Source organism: Conger conger, chromosome 4, assembly GCF_963514075.1.
Source record: "Conger conger chromosome 4, fConCon1.1, whole genome shotgun sequence".
Lineage (NCBI taxonomy): Eukaryota > Metazoa > Chordata > Actinopteri > Anguilliformes > Congridae > Conger > Conger conger.
The window spans coordinates 75,573,531-75,594,928 of record NC_083763.1 but is presented as its reverse complement, the minus strand read 5'-3'; the positions used below and the strand labels follow the sequence as shown (position 1 = coordinate 75,594,928).

Below are 21,398 nucleotides of genomic sequence, written 5' to 3'. Positions count from 1 at the left end.
CTATGAACTCACTGCTCCGCTCAGCCTGGCCTCTGTCCAACCCTCTGCAGCTGTGAGCAGGACCAGCAAGCCACTCTTTAAGATCACGAAGGTTGTTCTGGAGGAGATACGTGGACAGTTGAGAGCAGAGGAACCATACGCAGACACTGGGATGTTGAAAAATGGCAGGTTTAATGGCAGATGAAGGGGCAGACAGAGAGTAACCAAAAAAGTTCTAAAAACCGGGAGGTCAGTCCAAATCAGGCAGAGGTCCAAAAGCGTGATCCAACGAGAAGAGTCAAAAGAGCAGGCAAGGGTCATAAACAAGAAATCCAGAAACAAGAAAAACCAAGACAGAATGCCACAAGGGCAAAGGCTTGGGAACAAGGAGGCTAGAACAAGGGGGAAGGAATTCAAGGGCTCAGGACTCAACAACAGGACAAGACTAGCAAGGTGCAACTGAAAAGGACAGGTATAACACCAGAGTTTTAGATAGGAATGGTAGCAGGGAGACAGCCAGGTGGTTGTTAGAAGCAGAGGGGTCAAGAGTAGATTTTTTTGAGCAGAGGAGTAACTCTGACCATCTTAAGGGTAGTGGGCCTTGTGCCAGAAGAAAGGTAGGTGTTGATTAGGGAGGAGAGAAAAGGGAGAGTGACATTAGAGATGGATTGCAGAAGGGGAGAATGGATGGGGTCAAGAGGACAGGTGGTTGGGTGGTGGGATGTGAGGAGTTTCAAAGTGTTAGAGTCAGAGAGGGGAGAGAATGAGGATAGAGAGTTGGGGAAGGAAGGGGAGTCAGGGGGCGGAGGGGGTTGGGAGTAGGAATTGCGGATGTCATGTACCTTATTTTCAAATAAGGTGACAAAGTCAAATCAGCTGTGAGGGATGAGGAAGGTGGGGGAGGAGGGAGGGTGAGGAGAGAGTAGAAAGTTTAAAACAGTTTGAGAGGCAGCTGCGTTAATCAAAGTGAGTGAAATGTAGTTTTATTGGTTTTTAAAACATACTCAATGACACAAAATAATCATTTAAACAGACACTTAGACTAATGAAACAAAGACATCAAAAGAATGAAAACAAGTTAAACTTTACAAAATTTAACAAAATCAAAGAAAACTAAGGTGAATTAAATCAGCGAGAAATAGTAAAGAAAAAAGAGTGAAAGTGAGTGAAAGAAGGAAGATTTATTAAGATTTCAGATGATACCCCCTACTCAACCCAGCTCTTTGTCTTGCAATGGGTTTGTCCCGCCCGGACTGCTGCTACTCTCTCGTGGCTGGCCTCCCAGCGTTCGCCATCATCACCTCCAACTTACCGAGAAAGCAGCTGTACCTCTCCCCGTCCCTTTAAACCTTAAATGTTCTTTACTTGTATATTAGGATGATACCTTTGCTAGTTTTGTTTTGCTAGGTAAGCAGTTTATTCATACATTTGCATGTTGCAGTATTACTATTTAAAATAAATTAATAAATACATTTTAAAAATCAAATAGGCCCAGGTCCTTATCTTTGTTGTACAGGTAGCAGTTGAAATTGTACTTCCCTCTAGGGAACTTATCCCTGGTCATGGGTATGCACTTTACACTTTGCACTTTGTTGTACGTCGCTCTGGATAAGAGCGTCTGCCAAATGCCATTAATGTAATGTCATGTAATGTATAAGCCCAGGAGAGATCATTTGAAGACTGTAGCGTAGTGGTTAAGGTAAAGGACTGGGACACGCAAGGTCGGTGGTTCTAATCCTGGTGTTGCCACAATAAGATCCGCACAGGTGTTGGGCCCTTGAGCAAGGCCCTTAACCCTGCATTGCTCCAGGGGAGGATTGTCTCCTGCTTAGTCTAATCAACTGCACGTCGCTCTGGATAAGAGCGTATGCCAATAATGTAATGTAAGACATTCCACTGGAATTCCTGCTGTAGGACTATGAGTTCCAGCACACCACATCATAGACCGTTAAATATTCCATATTTCTTATTGAAAATAACAATAATAATAAAACACCTGGATAAGAGGTTATGGCCGACTGTTGGCTCTGTGCTGCTACAGTTCTCACTCCCATTGTACTCTGACCGGTGTGCGGCATAAGTGGTTGTCTAGAGCGCAAAATGCCAGTGGGGGCTGCAAGATTTTTTTCCCGGAAGTGCGCCCTTTCGTGGTGACTATGGAGTAGTGTTGTGAGAGGAAAACGCGACAAGCATAATTCTATTAATCACGGTTACAGTAACAACATTATCAGCAAAACGCTGCTTTTAGTTTGCAGATGCAAAATGAGTCAAAAGTACCAAATTATCAGGCCCACAAGGCAGGAAGAGGCGCTAAGAAGGGGAGCAGCATAAAACAGCATAAAAGTTAGAATCACCACGCATCATTCATTTGTAGTTGTTTTCGATTAGCTTTTCTTCACTGAAGACTTACTAGCGGCTAGCCAGCGGCTGGCTAGTTTAGCTGACTAATGTCAGCAGATGGAAGACCCGTTACCAGCTGATTGATATAATTTGCGTGTGGTAGGAGCCAGACAGTTGGCCTACTGCTTAGATTGGTTTGTGATGTAAAATCATTGCAATTTGGTTATACCTCGTTTGCTGAGGTGATTTTACTGTACCTTGAGCTAGCTATATAAATAGAGCCTATGTTCTTCCAATTAGCTAGGTAGCAACAACTAGCTATCTTGTGCACGGTTCCTGTAGCTTATGTAATATCCTTTCTCCATGATTACTTTTTTCTACCGGCTGCCTTTGCTGCATGCACTGTAAGATATATGCCAAGCCTATTGTTCATATTGGATTAAAAATGCAGACACCAAATGCATTATGATGTGTAATGTATCATCTACACATTCAGTATATATGTTTCTTTAGATACACTGAATATTCATATTTTTTCATTATAATATATTCTTTAACCCAGTGAGTGTAACCTGTGAGTGTGTGCCTATGCATGTCTTTATTTGTGTTGAAGGCTCATGTCCTAGTATCTTCCATATTTTAACAGATTCTGTAATGACGTATGTATAAAAGACTAGCCTCTCCATCCACCTCGTGTCAACCATCCCCCGTGACCAAGGTGACCCAACCTCTCCATGATGTTACGATTCGAAAGGGAAGTCTACCATTGCACTTTTTTTTGCCTCTTTGAATTTTGTTGTATTCTTGTTAACAGTTCTCAAAAGCTTCTTGAAGTATTTATTATTATTTATCACAAATACGTTATTTATTATATATTCTACTTTACTTATTGATATTGTTTTGCAATGTTTCATTTCTTGCGTGGGGGGTTGGCAATCTAAAATCTTGCCTAGGGCTCCAACATTGTCAGGGCTGTCCCTGTTCTAACAAACTTCCTGGAAGAAACAGGAACAGCACTCTCCCCACTCTCTTTGTTCTCTAGTTTGACTCCATAACCAAACCTCCGGTTAGAAACATGTACGACCAATCAGATCACATATTTTTCTCTACAGTCCCTGGTTTGCTCAGCCTGGCCTCAGTCCGACACCACACCTCCTGCAGCAGTGGGGAGAGCCAGGGAGTCCCTCCCACTCTCTCTGTCACATGGTTTCAGAGAAAACCAAACTTAACTCTCTCTGTCAGTGTGAGCAGTGAAATGGCTGAAGGTGGAGGTTTACTGGGTGAGGACCAGTTGTGCTGTGCAATTTGTCTGGATCTACTGAAGAATCCGGTGACTATTCCCTGTGGACACAGTTACTGTCTGGACTGCATTAAAAACTACTGGAGTCAGGATGATCAAACTGGTGTCTACAGCTGTCCCCAGTGCAGAGAGACCTTCACCCCAAGGCCTGTTTTAAGAAAAAACACCATGCTGGCTGAAGTGGTGGAGAAACTGAAGAAGACAGGACTCCAAGCTGCTCCTCCTGTTCACTTTTATGCTGGATCTGGAGACGTGGCGTGTGATGTTTGCACTGGGAGAAAGCGCAAAGCCATCAAGTCCTGTCTAGTGTGTCTGGCCTCTTACTGCGAAACTCACATCCAGCCTCACTATGAATCTCCTGCCTTTAAGAAGCACAAACTGGCCAAAGCCACTGGAAACCTGCATGAGAAGATCTGCTCTCATCATGACAAACTGTTGGAGGTTTATTGTCGTACAGATCAGCAGTGTATCTGTTTGCTGTGTAAGCAGGATGAACACAGAGGCCATAAAACAGTCTCAGCTGCAGCAGAAAGGACTGAGAAATGGGTAAGAATGAAACTCTTTCACATAACACTCATGAGTCATTGCAACAATAAGTAGGCTTTTGACCTGTGTCTTGAATTGGTGGAAAATATTTACGAGATTAATTTTAGCTTGAAATGTATCATGCATTTAAAAAAGTACTTACCGACACAGTGATTTTCAGGTCTGAAGTCCACAGTGATAAAGCAGTAGGAGCAGGAAGTGAACCCAAGTCAGCTCTGTGTGACAGCTCTGTTCACCCCCCTCACTCCCCTATTCACTCCCTGAATGGGAATCAACATGGCTGGAGGAGCTAGTTCACTCACACAGTTTAGAAGCTTTTGCTATCAGGCCAGTACACTTCCACACACTGACCTCCAGGTGTCATTATGTTATACCTTTTCATTCTGGCCTTTTTGCACCAATAGTGATTCAGTGTGTTTGAATTCTGTGATTGCTTCTCTCCGTGCATTCAGATGTGATGATGCATCTATAGGCACTGCCATGCTGACTGGAGAACAGCAAGTACCGAAATTCCAAAAAAGAAAATGTAAAATTAGGTTGATATGTTCATCAATATTACCATGTCAGGGGACATTGGGCCTCAATAAAGAGCCACTCGTACAAACAGATTTGTTCTTAAATCGCTTAACGCTCTGAAAACTATTTACGATTTAAGAGGACTTGGCGCATTCACCAATTTTCCTTGTCTTCCTTGGTAGAGACAACATTTACGAGTGGCTCTGACCTGTCGTACAAGTCATGGAAACAAAAGCCTTGCAGTGCTGCTCACTTGGCACGCAAAATTCAGATCAAACCTTCAAACTAGCCTTTGCAGATCCAGTATGAATCAAGATTCAGTGCTTGCTTTGCTTATTTCTTGCCTCAAATGTTTTCATGAACAAATGCTCAATGTTCAAATGTTTAGTGGATTGTTTAGGAGTAAAATTATGCTTTGCCAAAAAAATGGTGAATTGCAGTCTAACCAAACAGATGCCGATTACGTTAAACATTCTTTGTTCTTGTTAACCCCATTGGCCGTCTGTCCGACAGAACCCACCTACAGTACCGTGTATACTGTATAATAATGAACATATTCATTGGACAATTTTCTTGAAAGTGTTCTGTTGCTTGCTCTGGGAAGTCTTCTTTCACCAAATTACAATTTCTGGATTATTATATAAGAGGGGGCGACATGGCTCATGCAGTAAGAGCAGTCGTCTGGCAGTTGGAGGGTTGCCGATTCGATCCCCCACCCGGGCTGTGTCGAAGTGTCCCTGAGCAAGACACCTAACCCCCATTTGCTCCTGACGAGCTGGTCGGTGCCTTGCATGGCAGCCAATCGCCGTTGGTGTGTGAGTGCATCAATTGCACAGCGCTTTGGATAAAGGCTATATAAATGCCAACCATTTACCATTTATATAAGACAATTATGGTGACAATGGGTAACTAGTGATAGTTTTGTTGTGAACATAAACTGCTGTGACCACCAGTCAACAAATCCACCGAAAATAATTGTCAATAGACATTTGAATTACTGCATGCTGGATTCAAAATCCCATTATTCAAACAGTATTTTTATTGAAGGGATTTTTCTTTTCTAAATAAGCCTTATAGCTATTTGTCACATGATATGTTTGTGCTTGGTATAAAATATGAGGCTAGCATTTAATAAATGTGAACACAATTTCCCATGTGCACAATAATATCGGAAAATAATCTATCCACAGAAGCAGCTGGGGGCGACACAGAGTAAATTCCAGCAGAGAATCCAGGAGAGAGAGAAGGAGCTGCAGGATCTGAGGCAGGCTGTGCAGTCACTCAAGGTGGGTACTGACCAGAGGAGAAGACAACAGCTGGCTGCTGGAAGAGCCATTTCAGGGCTCAGTCACGGCTCTCCTCCAGTCAGCCAGTGAGGAGCCCAGTGTTGGGCCACTTTCCAGCCCTGTGGGGCTCAATCCCACTGAGCCACACTGTGGGGAACAGGCTGTCTGGGGTCCCAGTAAGAGCTGAGTGAAAGGCCTAGTTAAAATGTACAGCCCTCCTCTTTCTGTGTCTCCTAACAGAGCTCTGCACAGGCAGCAGTGGAGGACAGTGAGAGGATCTTTATTGAGATGATCCGCTCCATTGAGAGAAGGTGCTCTGAGGTGAAAGAGCTGATCAGAGATCAGGAGAAGGCTGAAGTGAGTCGGGCTGAAGGACTCCTGGAGCGACTGGAGCAGGAGATTGCTGAGCTGAGGAGGAGAGACGCTGAGCTGGAGCAGCTTTCACACACAGAGGATCACATCCATTTCCTCCAGGTAACATTACTGGCTCTGCACTATGTCCACTGTACACACATGGTGAGGTGTGTTCCTCATTTACAAAGATCTGCTCCTGGCATCTGCACAGGAATCTTTACTGAAACTGTTCTCTGTGTGTCTGTCTGCAGAGCTGTCAGTCTCTCTGTGCCCCTCCTGGACCTGGAGACTTACCCAGCATCACTGTCAGTCCATACGTCTCTTTTGAGGCTGTGAGGAAATGTGTCTCTGAGCTGAAAGAGCGACTGGAGGGCGTCTTCAAGGTGGAACTGGTCAAAGTTTCAGAATCAGGTTGTTCTCACTTATTCTCAATCCTTCTCGGCAAATTCTCTTTCTCTTTCCCCCTACATACAGTGGGCTCTAGAATTATAGGCACCCCTGACTGGCAATGCACAAAAAAAATACTTATAATATAATTCTTGAGATAGACACAAAAACATTATTGTCTCATTTGGTAATTTTGGTCAGATACAGCATTGACATGTTTGGCACTGAAACAGAGAGGCACCTCATCCCCGCAGCAAAGTATGGTGCTGGGCCAGTGATGTATTGGGGCTGTTTTAATTCCAGAGGTCCAGGGGCACTGGTTCAAGTCAATGACATAAGAGGTTCCAGCAAGTGTCTGGCTGCCTCTGCCACAAGGCTGAGACTTGGCTGTAGGTGGACTTTCCAGCGAGACAATGACCCAAAGCATACCTCAAAATCCATACAGAAATGGTTCCGTGACAACAAAATGTTTTGCAATGGCATCCCAGGTACTGGACCACCGAAATCCCTCCATATCTGTTCTGTAACCTTGTTGAGCATTACAGGAAAAGACTCCATGCTGTTATCCTTGCCAGAGGTGGATGCACCAAGCACTAGGCCAGGGCTGCCAATAGGAACCTTGCTTTTTGGTGAAATCTATTTTTTATTATATGAATGTTTGATTTTGGTGGGTTCCATTGAAACATGTATAAATTACAGTATTTTACACGTATCTATCTAAATAATGATATTGTTTTTTGTTTTTTGTTTTTTTCACTGTATGTCTCTCTTATGGTCTATCACTCTGTTTATTCTTTTTGTCCTTTTCCCTCTCTCTGTTTATTCTTTATGTTCCGTTCTCTCTGTGTGTCCCTGCAGTGAAAGAAGTCCATACTGTAGAGCTCAGGACCAGAGAGGATTTCTTACAGTGTGAGTGTTCACTCTGAAACTCTCAGCTGACACACACACATACACACACACACACACACACACACTCATACATGCTGTTTAGTGTGAATGTTCCTAAAATAATAAATTATATACAAACCTTAACATAACCATGGGGGACAATAATGGACCATAACCAAAAATAAACTGCAAACATGGCACAACATACTTAAAATGATCAAATACAGAGAGTCTCACAAACAGTTCTTCAAAACGATGCTTCTTCTCAAAGACTCTCAAAAGTGCCAAGGCTTCCAGCTTTATTCTTTCAGCCAGGTGAACTCACACAATTGTGCACACAATTCCCAATGAATAAATTGACCAACTGACTGAGGTGCTGCACCTGCAGGAAGCAGGTAACAATAGTTACTGGAACCTGAAACGCTTTTATCAAGTATTACAATGATGAAAAAAGATCTTCTGAGATTATGAATAGTAAATCTTATCTCTCCTCCATTAGATTCCTGTGAGCTCACACTGGACCCCAACACCTTGCACAGAAAGCTCCGTCTGTCTGAGGGGAACAAAGAGATAGCCAATGTGAAAGAGATCCAGTCATATCCTGACCATCCAGAGAGATTTGATTACAGAGCCCAGGCGCTGTGCAGCGAGGGTCTGTCTGGACGCTGTTACTGGGAGGCTGAGTGGAGTGGAGATGGGGTTGATATTGCAGTGTCGTATAAAGAGATCAGCAGGAAAGGGTCAAGCAATGTCTGTGTTCTGGGAAAAAATGAGAAGTCCTGGAGTTTATACTGCTCTCCCTCCAGTTATTTTTTCTACCACAATAACAGGATCACTGAAATCCCTGTTCCCTCCTCCTCCAGAATAGGAGTGTACCTGGATCACAGGGCAGGAACTCTGTCCTTCTACAGCATCTCTGACACAATGACCCTCCTGCACAGAGTCCAGACCGCATTCACTCAGCCCCTCTACCCTGGGGTTAGGGTTTATGCTGTCGGATCTTCTGTGAAACTGTGTGATGTGTGATGAGAGAGAGAGGGAGGATCAGACAGACAGGAGAAGCTAATGAAACATAAAAGATGAAAGCTGAGGATCTGATGAGCGGTTCAGTCAGTAAAGGCCCTCACCATGAGTACACCTTTGCACCTCTACCAGCACTGAGGTAAGAGGAACACATTTTACACAGTTCTGCACCTCTACCAGCACTGAGGTAAGAGGAACACATTTTACACAGTTCTGCACCTCTACCAGCTCTGAGGTAAGAGGAACACATTTTATACAGTTCTACACCTCTACCAGCACTGAGGTAAGAGGAACACATTTTACACAGTTCTACACCTCTACCAGCTCTGAGGTAAGAGGAACACATTTTACACAGTTCTACACCTCTACCAGCACTGAGGTAAGAGGAACACATTTTACACAGTGCTACACCTCTACCAGCACTGGAGAAACTGCAGAAACTGAAGAGTGATAAAGAATAAGAAAGGGAAAATGTGAGTTTCAAACACAGGATTCTCTGCTTACATTTCTGCTTCTTCCACACAGGACTGAATGCTTTCTGACGATCACTCTTTTGGGAGATAGTCGTTCTGTAGTTTATGTTCATGTGTCCTTTGTACCAATGTGAGGAAGTGTAAACTGAATTAAAATTCCAAAAGATTGTTATACATGTATCATATACTGTATACTTTGTTGTTTGTTAGTTTGTGTTACTTTAATGAAATAAAAACAGACTACATTCTTCTCTGCCCTGGGTTTTTGCTAAGAATCTTTCCTGCTTTTGTTTCCCTCCTGCTTAAATTTGGTGGCCAGCTAAGAGTGGAGAGAGAGAACAGTTACTTACTGGCTTGGAAGGTTTCACCCAATCCGGACCAAATTAAATCTGTAATGTTGCACCTCTATAACAATTTATATTGAGCAAGAGTGATAGTTAGGACAGAATTTATTTTATTGATTTGTCTTACACTATCAAAAGCTCATTGTTGAGGCTTGTGTTTGCGTGTGTGCGTGTGTGTGTGTGTGTGTGTGTGTGTGTGTAAACACTTATTTTCCATATAAATCTGTATATTAACTTCTAATACTTTTTTTTCTTTTATACACGAATGCGTGTTCTGTACAGAATCTGAATGAAGCATGCTGCATACAGTGACTAAGTTTGAACAATGTTTGGCCAAGCCAGGGGTTATTTTCCCTGTGAGTAAAATAGAAACATTAGATTTTATTTTCCGCCCCACTTCATACATGATAGAAATGGAAAAGGGCAGGAGAGGGAGTCACAATGTAAGCTGGGAAATGTAGTCCTGCTGTCCCTGCAGTGAGAACTACATCTCAACATCCTTTCACCCTGCATTGAATTTTACACACACAGCACAGCAGAGAGAGAGACTGTGTGTTCTATGAGTTTTGAAAGTCTGCTCTCTCTCTACACTCACTGCTCGGCTCAGCCTGGCCTCAGTCCAACACCACTCCTCCTGCAGCTGTGGGGAGAGCCAGGGAGTCCCTCCCACTCTCTCTGTCACGCAGTTTCAGAGAAAACAAAACTTACCTCTCTCTGTCAGTGTGCGCAGTAAAATAGGAGAGAGCAGTATCTACGTGGGTGTGCTCAGAACCAGGAAATACCTCCTGCTCTTTCTTATGCAGATTCAGAGAAACTACACTACATTCTGAACTAAAACAAATCTCTTCTCAGTTTTTACAGTAAAATGGTTGAAGGTGGTGTTTTACTGGATCAGGAACAGTTCACCTGTTCGATCTGTCTGCATCTGCTGAAGAATCCAGTGGCTATTCCTTGTGGACACAGTTACTGTATGGGCTGTATTAAGGGCTACTGGGATCAGGATGATCATACTGGTGTCTTCAGCTGTCCTCAGTGCAGACAGACCTTCACCCCAAGGCCTGTTCTGAACAAAAACACCATGCTGGCTGAAGTGGTGGAGAAACTGAAGAAGACAGGACTCCAAGCTGCTCCTCCTGCTCACTGTTACGCTGGACCTGGAGACGTGGCGTGTGATGTCTGCACTGGGAGAAAGTACAAAGCCGTCAAGTCCTGCCTGGTGTGTCTGGCCTCTTACTGTGAAACTCACCTCAAACTTCACAATGAGCTTCACCCAGGAAACACACACAATGTCATCCATGCTTCTGGACGCCTGCAGGACAATATTTGCCGTCAGCATAAAAAACTGCTGGAGGTTTATTGTCGTACCGATCAGCAGTGTATCTGTCTGCTGTGTGTGATGGATGAACACAGAGGCCATGATACAGTCTCAGCTGCAGCAGAAAGGACTGAGAAACAGGTAAGGACTGGAGCTCTTCCCTGGCAGCTCTGACATTGGTAATAATACAGGAGAGGAATAGTTTCAAATTAAAGTTGAAAAGTTACTGATTGAAAACACACTCCAAAAAATGTCATGCCATGTTTTCGGAAACAAAAACACATAGAATATGGCATAGGTATGTATGTTGTTGAAATGTCTTTTACACGTCACACCTTCCTGATCATGTCCTGGAGCCTGTAGGGAGGCTGAATATTGAGCCACATCTGATTCTCCCACACGGACGGAGGATCGGTCCCCCATGGCACTTTCTCTGGTCTGGTCTGGTCTCTGCTTTCTGCCTGCACTCTCACAAATAAAGTGACAGTGGAGGTATATTCTTGTTCTTCCAGGATGACATTTCCAAAATATACCCTGAAAGGACAGTAATGTTCTCTTTGGGTACAAATTAGTATGTTTTCCAAGCAAAAAAGGTACAAATAATGAATTATATATTGCTTGCGAGGGGTAAAATTGTAGGTACAAACTGTATAGAGTAGCACCCCAGTGACAAGGATTTGCACCTTTTTAGGCAGTTTTCATACCTTTATTTCTGTGTGTTCTGAGTGTATATGGAAAAAGCAAGAGAAACAAAATATCTTCCTGTATTTAAAAGCATATAGAAACTTAAAGCATTTTCATTATGCATTTGTACATCTTTTAAAAACCTGCTTAACTCATTTCCTGTCCTGGGTGACATTTTAAGTTAGAAAATATTATAAAACTCTGTCTACATTGCAAACACTGTTCATGCAATTATTTCTGACCAGTGCACTGCTACACACGAGCCTGCAGGTGTCATTGTATTTCTTGGTTATTTACTCTGTGTTCAGTTGGAAATGACATCATTGTTTAACCCAGGGTTTTATCAGTTTAAGGATTATTTTACAGTGACAGACTACTACAACCTTAACGGCAAACAATTTAGTGTCTTAAAACGTGGTGCTGATTTTTTTTTTTTTTTTTTTTTTGTCCCGGTATCTTGGGCAAGCAGTATGATTGATCTGGGTGCTGTGTGTTTTGGGGCCAGTTTGATCTATAACAGGGGAGTATTGGTACCCTTGTATTCTTCCAGAGGTGTCAGATGTTCCCCCTGTTGCTTATTTCATACTTTATTTAGGCATATGGGGATGGGATATGAGATTGGGGGGGGGGGGGGTGGAGTAGCGAGTCTTCGTCTTCGTCTTCTTCCATGAGTAGGCTGTTACTGCTCTCCTCCCCGACGCCGCAGATTGAGGGGGGCCGGGGGGGGGCGGGGGGGAGTGGCATAGGAGAGGGGAAGGGAGGGGGACACAAGTGATGGGGAGAGACACCAAACATAACAAGACATACGTTCAAGACAGTACAAAGACAACTACAACACTAAAGCCTTGGCTGTAACAAGAGGTGAGGTTAGCATCAAGATGAACCAAATATTCATTAAAGTGGTATGTGTGTATACGCGCATGTAAGTGGGCGTGAGCAGGTTTGTCACTTCCTGTGGAACGTTGGTGGATGAGGGGCGCGACAGGGCGCGGCTGGCCCCGCCATCCAGTGGCCCCCAAGCATCGGGCCCCCCGCGCACACCCCGGCCGGGTCCCGGGGCCCCCGCCGCCGGACGGGCGCGGACGGCGAAACCCCAGGCCCCGCAGAGGCGGGCGGGGCGGGGGGGCGAGGGGGGGGGGGGCCCAGGGAGCGCGGGGACGCCCACCGCCGGCACCCAACAGCCCCCCCCACCGGCCCCCACCGATCCTCCCCCAATGTGGGCGCTAGGTGTGAGCGTGTAGTGTGTATGTGTGATTGTGTGAGTTGTGGGCTGTGTGGATGTCTATGGAGCATTAAAAAAAACAAATTGGGAGGACAGTCATGGTGCAGGGGCCTAAACGCTGGCCAACTATCCCTGTCCGCCTCCCAAGGCCCTAGTGTGATATGTGGTGTGGGTGGAGTGTGTCTCTGACTGACGTGCAATTAAAATTGGGGGGAGTGACCAGGGCAGGGGGCTCCCACCGCGGTTGGGCGACAGAGAGCCAGTCTGCCCCATCCCTCCCCCCGGAGCCCTAGTGACATATGGTAACTAGTGTGTGTTGTTACATTTTTTATTTTTTTTGGCGGGGGGGGGTGGCGCAACAAGGCAGGGTCCGGCAAACAGGACGAAGCTGCCCCGAACCTATCGCCCCTCCTCACCGTCCCCCCAAAACCCTAGTGACATGTGAACGGGAAGGGAGGAGCGGCCAGGGCGGCCTGGGGTGGGAGGAGGACACCGGCCATGCGCAGCCCCCCACCCATCCGCCCCCCCCACACCCACCCCTCACCACCCCCCGCACCCCCACCACCGCAGGACCCAGGGCGCCCCCCCCCAGGCACCGCAGCGAGCACCGCCCCGCCCCGCCCGGGGGCCGGACCCGACAAGCCCAGCCCCACCGCAAGCGGGCAGCCACGCCCCCAGGAGCCAACACGGGCACCACCGCCGGCCCCAAGGCCCCCCGGCCACCCCAACCCACCCTCCCCAAGCCCCCATCCGCCCCAGAGGACAGCGCCCCCATGGCCACCGACCCCCCCTATGCCACCCCCAGAGGGCCGGACACGCGGCCCCCCGGGGACAAGCGCCCCAGGCCCCAGCCGGAGAGCCCACAAGGAGCCCACGCCCGGAGCCCAGGGAGGGGTACCCCGCCCAGCCCCCCACCCTATGTGATGCAATTAATTATCGGGGCCCAAGTGTCTTCAAATGCTGCCAATTGGTTTTTCCTGCATGCAGACATTCTCTCCATGGAAACGTGTTCTGAGAGTAGATTTTTGAATTGCGTTAAATTCAGATTTTCTTTGGACTTCCAGTTCAGGAGGATAGTTTTCTTTGCGAAAGTAAGGATTGTGAGGAGCCGTTGGGATTGTTTTGTGTCCATGTTAAGGTTAGTGAGGTCACCAAGTAGGCAAAGGGAGGAGGAGGCCGGGATGGGGTGTTCTAGGTGCAGAGATAGGTCTTCACAGACCCTTCGCCAAAATGCATTAACAGGTGTGCAGTGCCAAGTGGCATGTAAATAGTTATCTGGCAGTTTGTTTCTGCAGTGTGAGCATATGTTAGTATCACTGATACCCATCTGAAACAGTCTTTGTCCTGTATAGTGTGTTCTGTGAAGAATTTTGTATTGGATTAGCTGTAGATTTGAGTTTTGGGTCATTCCAAAGGTGTTTTTGCACATTTGCGACCAAAAGTGAGGGTCAGGGTTAATAAGCAAATCTTTTTCCCATTTATGGGTTGTTTTTTTTTGTTTAATGCTACACAAGATGCAATATTTCATAAATTATGCGTACAATGTATGATAATATGAGAAATCAAACTATCCACAGAAGCAGCTGGGGGCGACACAGAATGAATTCCAGCAGAGAATCCAAGAGAGAGAGAAGGAGCTGCAGGATCTGAGACAGGCTGTGCAGTCACTCAAGGTGGGTACTGACCAGAGGAGAAGACAACAGCTGGCTGCTGGACGAGCCATTTCAGGGCTCAGTCAGGGCTCTCCTCCAGTCAGCCAGTGAGGAGCCCAGTGTTGGGCCACTTTCCAGCCCTGTGGGGCTCAATACCACTGAGCCACACTGTGGGGAACAGGCTGTCTGGGGTCCCAGTAAGGGCTGAGTGAAAGGCCTAGTTAAAATGTACAGCCCTCCTCTCTCTGTGTCTCCTAACAGCGCTCTGCACAGGCAGGAGTGGAGGACAGTGAGAGGATCTTTACTGAGATGATCCGCTCCATTGAGAGAAGGTGCTCTGAGGTGAAAGAGCTGATCAGAGATCAGGAGAAGGCTGAAGTGAGTCGGGCTGAAGGACTCCTGGAGCAACTGGAGCAGGAGATTGCTGAGCTGAGGAGGAGAGACGCTGAGCTGGAGCAGCTTTCACACACAGAGGATCACATCCATTTCCTCCAGGTAACATCACTGGCTCTCTGACAGTCTGCTCTATGTACATTATACACACATGGTGAGGTGTGTTCCTCATTTACAAAGATCTTCTCCTGGCATCTGCACAGAAATCTGTACAGATACTGTTCTCTGTCTGTTCTCTGTCTGTCTGTGTGTCTGTCTGCAGAGCTGTCAGTCTCTCTGTGCCCCTCCTGGACCTGGAGACTTACCCAGCATCACTGTCAGTCCACACATCTCTTTTGAGGCTGTGAGGAAATCTGTCTCTGAGCTGAAAGAGCGACTAGAGGACGTCTGCAAGGGGGAACTGCTCAAAATTTCTGAATCAGGTTGTTAAAAATATAAACAGGCAAAATCTTTCTTTGACAGTTTTTATCCATGCAAAGCCACTGGGGAGATCAAATGGAATGCATATACAATCATTCTCTGTTAAACTCTGAGCTCTGAATAATATTTAGTATAAACAGAATCCCTCATTCCCATAACTTCATTTTTGTCCTTTTCTCTCTCTCTGTCCCTGCAGTGAAGGAAGTCCATACTGTAGAGCCCTGGACCAGAGAGGATTTCTTACAGTGTGAGTGCTCACTCTGAAACTCTCAGCTGAGATAAACACACACACACACACACACACACACTTACACACATCCAGAACAGCCTGGTTGTCATTATATGAGTTGTAAGAGGGTGTAACCAGATAAATTTGACTCTCAGTTTTCGTTCAGAAATGTTGGCCTATTATTATAACTCAGTTAAATCACACTATACAGCATGTATGGAGAAAATAATGAATAATAGACTGACCTTAGATGGACCTGTTCTCACATGAAATCATAACCATATCCTCCATCAGATTCCTGTTGGCTCACACTGGACCCCAACACAGCGCATGAACAGCTCCGTCTGTCTGAGGGGAACAGAGAGGTGACCTGTGTGGAAGAGATCCAGTCATATCCTGATCATCCAGAGAGATTTGACTCCTGGTGGCAGGTGCTGTGCAGAGAGGGTCTGTCTGGACGCTGTTACTGGGAGGCTGAGTGGAGTGGAGATGTGGTTTATATAGCAGTGTCATATAAAGACATCAGCAGGAAAGGAAAGGGTTATGACGCTGCTCTGGGACGTAATGACAAGTCCTGGGCTTTGCGCTGCTCTCACTCTGGTTACTCTTTCTGGCACAACAGTGAGAGCACTAAAATCCCTGTTCCCTCCTCCACCAGAATAGGAGTGTACCTGGATCACAGGGCAGGAACTCTGTCCTTCTACAGCATCTCTGACACAATGACCCTCCTGCACACAGTCCAGACCACGTTCACTCAGCCCCTCTATCCTGGGTTTTGGTTTTCTCGTGGTGATTATGTGAAACTGTGTGATCTGTGAGAGAGAGAGAGGATCAGCTGTAATCAGAGTGAGAGAAAAACAGAGAGGAGAAGTTAAAAAGACATGGAAGTTGTATTTATAGTAGTGATTGTTTGGCCTGCAACCAACAGGAGAGCCTCCCAAAAGGGAAGATATAAACTTTATTAGGAACATTTTTACTTTTTTACACCTACTTATTCATGTGATTATGTAATTAGCCAATTGTGTGGCAGCAGTGCGATGCATACAATCATGTAGATATGGTTCAGGAGCTTCAGTTAATGTTCACATCAACCATCAGAATGGGGAAAAACATGACTGTGGAATGATTGTTGGTGGCAGGTTTGTTTGGGTATCTCAGAAATCTCCTGGGATTTTCACGCGCACTAGTCCGTAGAGTTTACAGAGCAAAAAAAAGAAAAAGAAAAAAATAAACAAGTGAGCACAGTTCTGCCGACAGAAACGCCTTGATAATGACAGACGTCGGAGGAGAATGTCCAGGCTGGTCAAAGCTAATTTAATTTGTTAAACATACTGTTTTTACCTCTTCCCCAGATTACTAAAATTGTGGGTGTGAAATAGTTCATGGTGCATCTCCATGTTTTCGTTAAACCGTTGTAATGAGATTATTGTGCAGAGGAAGGAGGAGAGAGTCCCTCCAGGTCTTTTTCTAGAAGGATTCTGTCTCCCACTTAGCCGTTCCTATGCTGCTCCTCCACTCCTGAGATTTCTTCTTCTTTTGATTTTTTTACCCACAGCTGTTTACTTTCATCCCACCGAGTATCCTCTTTTTAACCCCTATTCCTGGTTCCTGTGAGTTCTCAGTTGTCCTATTTCCTGATAGGTGTCTGTGTGAATTACGACCTGGAGAAGAAGCTAAAAATAAGGGATCAGAAACCAAAGAGAGATCAATCAGGAATAAGACTCAATCAGGAGTAGGATTCTCTGCTTACATTTCTGCTTCTTCCACACAGGACTCTATGAATGCTTTGTGACGATCACTCTTTTGGGAGAAAGTCGTTCTGTAGTTTATGCTCATGTGTCCTTTGTACCAATGTGAGGAAGTGTAAACTGAATTAAAATTCCAAAAGATTGTAATGCATGTATCATATACTGTATACTTTGTTGTTTGTTAGTTTGTGTTACTTTAATAAAATAAAAACAGACTACATTCCTCTCTGCCCTGGGTTTTTGGTGTGGTAAGAATATTCTCCTTCCCTCCTGCTTAAATTTGGTGGACAGCTACGAGGGGAGAGAGTGAACAGTTTAAGGTTTGAAAGGGTTGGATGGAGAGAACTGAAAGAAAAGCAGGGCTTTGGGCTCTCTGGGTTTCCTGTCAGTTATAATACTGCAGTGGTGTGGCCCACGTACAGGAAATGCCTCACCACCATAGATCTGTGCAGCTAATGAGATATTAACCTGTGTAAATGTGTCTGTGCTGTACCCCAATATGGCTGCCATCTTCCGTCTCACACAGCAGACTGTACAGGACTGTTAGTCAGTTGATAAGCACTCCATGCCTGTGTATCCTGCTGCCATCTTGTGCTCTTATCCTGCTGGGCTCTGCTCAGTGTCCCACAGCGAGCAGCTCTTGCAGTAGCACAGTTTCACCACCAGAGGGAGCACGTCAGGGCCCGATTGGCTCCTGTCTTAAGGGTTCTGATTGGTGGGGCTGGGAGAAGGAGGAATTGGAGAATGCAGCTTACTTGCCTCCTACTGAGGACGTAACTTGAGTTCAAGCTCGGCTCACAACAGTGTTTTTACAAACTATTGCGGTAATGTCTGATCTGTGCTTGCTGGAGCCAGACGCTGTCACAATGTTTAACTTTTGTTGTTGACCACTAGATGTCACTAAACCTGATTTTGTCTGTAGTAAGTTTTGCTGCCTAATTATGCCTCTTGTTAACAGACCCACTTGCTCTCTGTTATCTGGTCATGTGAGCTGGTTAGCCAATTGTCTTAGAGTATTTAAGCCTGGTCTTTTCACTCTGTGTTTGTTGAGTCTTCGCTGAACGCTCTGTGAGTAACTTTGGCCTGTGCCTCTGTAAACCTAAACTTTGTTTGCCTTACCTGTTCTTTGACCCTGGATTGTTATTACCCTGTGATATTTGGATTACTCAGTGGACTAAATGTCAGATGTTTTTGCCTTTTCGTGAATTTAAGGACTGTAGTTTTTGCGTTTGGATTTTGTGCTATATCATCTGAGCTTTTTGGAACTTTGTCTTTTGTTGGAATAAAACATTGAACTTTACCTGCCGTTGCTTCGCAATTGTGTCGCCCTCGGTTCCTTGTTGGTTCAGGGGATTGTTCACTGACTACCTCACCGGAGACCTGGGTTCTAGACTCGAGTCTGGTAGACGCTGGGTCTCATTTCCATTCTGATGCCCTAATCAAAAATGCCATCGTCACGATTTAGTAACCGTGCCTGCTGAGGCTACTGTAGCTATTTCATTCTTCTCCCCAATGCAATTGCTTTATTAAAATGTCCAAATATCATCCAAGCTGAGTCCACATATGCAGCTTGGACCCTGGCTCAGTTTTGTACATGGATGTATACACCATTGTAGACTGGCTCTCATAGTGAAATGGTTTGGATTCATGTGCAGTTTGTAACGGATCAGGTTAGAATCTGTATTGAGACTGTCTGTCTGCAGAGCTGTCTGTCTCTCTGTGCCCCTCCTGGACCTGGAGTCTTACCCAGCATCAGTCAGTCCACGTGTCCCTTTTGAGGCTGTGAGGAAATCCGTCTGAGCTGAAAGTGACTGGAGGACGTCTGCAAGGGGCAACTGCTCAAAATGTCTGAATCAGGTTGTTAAACTTTACAGAGCACAGTTGTTTACAGTTGGTTTAAGTACCAAAATCAGAATATTTGAAATCAATCTCAGTGTTAACATTATCCTCCATCCTCATTTCTCTCTCCATCTTTGTTTTCTGTTCTTTTCTCTCACTCCTTCCCTGCAGTAAAACAAGTCCAGGCTGTAGAGCAGAGGACCAGAGAGGAACGCTTACGGAGTGAGTGCTTGCTCTAAATGTATAATCTCTAAAATAATAATCTCATAACTTCTTCTATCCCACATTCCGTTTGTGTTGACCATTGGGCCATTGGGCTCTTGGGTGCTACTTGTTTCCCCTGAAACATTCAGAAATGTACAAACAGGTGAAGCCATACTTGGATGGACCTGTCCCCTTTTTGATTCTTAACCTTCTCCTCCATCAGATTCCTGTCGGCTCACACTGGACCCCAACACTGCGCATAAACAGCTCTGTCTGTCTGAGGGGAACAGAGAGGTGACCTATATGAGAGATCCAGTCAAAGCCTGACCATCCAGAGAGATTTGATTCCCATGCTGAAGTGTTGTGCAGGGAGGGTGTGTCTGGACGCTGTTACTGGGAGGCTGAGTGGAAGGGGGATGAGGTTTCTATAGCAGTGGCATATAAAGAGATCAGCAGGAAAGGGTGGGCTACTGACTCTGTGCTGGGACATAATTTCAAGTCCTGGAGTTTGTGCTGCTCTGCCTCTGGTTACTCTTTCTGGCACAATAATAAGAGCATTAAAATCCCTGTTCGTCCCTCCTCCTCCAGAATAGGAGTGTACCTGGATCACAAGGCTGGAAATCTGTGCTTCTACAGCGTCTCTGACACAATGACCCTCCTGCACAGACTCCAGACCACGTTCACTCAGCCCCTCTACCCTGGGTTTTGGTTTAATAGTGGTGCTTCTTCTGTGAAACTGTGTGATCAGTGATGAGAGGGAGGATTAGCTGTAATCAGAGTGAGAGAAAAACATTGCAGTAAGACAGAAGTAAGTAAGACATGGAAGTTGCATTGCCTCCCAAATGGGCGGATACATCCTTTATTGAAAATTATCTGTTAATTTTCTCCCATACACTGTGTGGTATAGATCATTTATCAGAAACTGAAGAGAGATCAATCAGGAATGAGACAGGAAACATGTGTGTATACTGTATACTGTATACTTTGTTGTTTGTTAGTTTGTGTTACTTTAATAAAATAAAAACAGACTATATTCCTCTTTGCCCTGGGTTTTTGGTGTGGTAAGAATATTCTCCTCCCCTCCTGTTTAAATTTGGTGGACAGCTAAGAGTGGAGAGAGAACAGTTTAAGGTTTGAAAGGGTTGGATGGAGAGAACTGAAAGAAAAGCAGGGCTCTGGGTTTCCTGTCAGTTATAATACTGCAGTGGTGTGGCCCACGTACAGGAAGTGCCTCACCACCATAGATCTGTGCAGCTAATGAGATATTAACCTGTGTAAATGTGTCTGTGCTGTACCCCAACAAGGCCGCCATCTTCCGTCTCACACAGCAGACTGTACAGGACTGTTAGTCGGTTGATAAGCAGTCCATGCCTGTGTATCCCGCTGCCATCTTGTGTTCTTTTCATTACATTACATCACATTCATGGCATTTGGCAGACGCTCTTATCCAGAGCAACATACAACAAAGTGCAAAGTGCATACCTACAACCCAGGGATAAGTGTGCTGAAAGACCCTAGAGGGAAGTACAATTTTAACTGCTACATGCACAACAAAGATAAGGACCAGGGCCTGATCATCGGAATTTTCTATTCATTTTTATTTTTATTTTTTAATTCGCAGTACCGCAACACGCAAATGTATGAACAAACCGTTTACCTAGCCAAACACTGCTTACCTCGGCAAGCTAAGCATCCTAATACACAAGTAAACACAACACTGAAACACAACAATCGTGGTTCACTTGGAGGTAGGGAGGGACAGGGAGAGGTGCAGCTTGAAGAGGTGCGTCTTCAGTTTGGGCTTGAAGATCGAAAGAGATTCTACTGTTCTGACCTCTACAGGGAGTTTGTTCCACCACCGTGGAGCCAGAACAGACCGTAGTCGTGAGCGTGGGGTGGAAGTTCGGAGAGGGGGAGGCGCAAAGCAGCCTGTGGAGGCTGAACGAAGAGGTCTGGCAGGGGTGTAGGATCTGATGATTTCTTGGAGGTAAGCTGGGGCAGAGCCCTTAACTGCTTGGAAGGCTAGCACCAATGTTTTGAATTTGATGCGAGCCATGACAGGCAGTCAGTGGAGGGGTTGACATGCGAGTGTTTGGGAAGATTGAAGACCAGACGAGCTGCTGCATTCTGGATAAGTTGGAGGGGTCTGATGGCGGTCACTGGGAGGCCAGCCAAGAGGGAGTTGCAGTAGTCCAGGTGGGACAAAAACATTGCTTGGACCGAGTAGGGGGTGAGAAAGGGGCGGATCCCCCTGAT

General features: G+C 45.5%; 2 protein-coding genes across 2 annotated transcripts; both read left to right on the top strand.

Moving 5' to 3' along the window:
• Positions 1 to 3,106: 3,106 nt before the first annotated feature.
• Positions 3,107 to 9,056, top strand: LOC133126809 (tripartite motif-containing protein 16-like). Its single transcript, XM_061239205.1, has 6 exons — positions 3,107 to 4,165; positions 5,872 to 5,967; positions 6,208 to 6,441; positions 6,573 to 6,732; positions 7,567 to 7,617; positions 8,096 to 9,056. The coding sequence occupies exons 1-6, from the start codon at positions 3,395 to 3,397 to the stop codon at positions 8,620 to 8,622; spliced, it is 1,839 nt and encodes a 612-aa protein (XP_061095189.1). The 5' UTR covers positions 3,107 to 3,394; the 3' UTR covers positions 8,623 to 9,056.
• Positions 9,057 to 10,301: 1,245 nt separating this feature from the next.
• Positions 10,302 to 16,169, top strand: LOC133126801 (tripartite motif-containing protein 16-like). Its single transcript, XM_061239193.1, has 6 exons — positions 10,302 to 10,892; positions 14,235 to 14,330; positions 14,571 to 14,804; positions 14,965 to 15,124; positions 15,319 to 15,369; positions 15,646 to 16,169. Exons 1-6 carry the CDS (start codon positions 10,302 to 10,304, stop codon positions 16,167 to 16,169), a joined length of 1,656 nt encoding a protein of 551 aa, XP_061095177.1.
• The last annotated feature ends 5,229 nt before the right edge of the window (positions 16,170 to 21,398 follow it).

Coding starts and splice junctions, on each gene's coding strand:
- LOC133126809 (XM_061239205.1), top strand. CDS start 3,395: ATGTACGACCAATCAGATCACATATTTTTCTCTACAGTCCCTGGTTTG. Junction 4,166..5,871: donor CAGAAAGGACTGAGAAATGG/GTAAGAATGAAA, acceptor ATCTATCCACAG/AAGCAGCTGGGGGCGACACA. Junction 5,968..6,207: donor AGGCTGTGCAGTCACTCAAG/GTGGGTACTGAC, acceptor GTCTCCTAACAG/AGCTCTGCACAGGCAGCAGT.
- LOC133126801 (XM_061239193.1), top strand. CDS start 10,302: ATGGTTGAAGGTGGTGTTTTACTGGATCAGGAACAGTTCACCTGTTCG. Junction 10,893..14,234: donor CAGAAAGGACTGAGAAACAG/GTAAGGACTGGA, acceptor AACTATCCACAG/AAGCAGCTGGGGGCGACACA. Junction 15,125..15,318: donor GCTCAAAATTTCTGAATCAG/GTTGTTAAAAAT, acceptor CTGTCCCTGCAG/TGAAGGAAGTCCATACTGTA.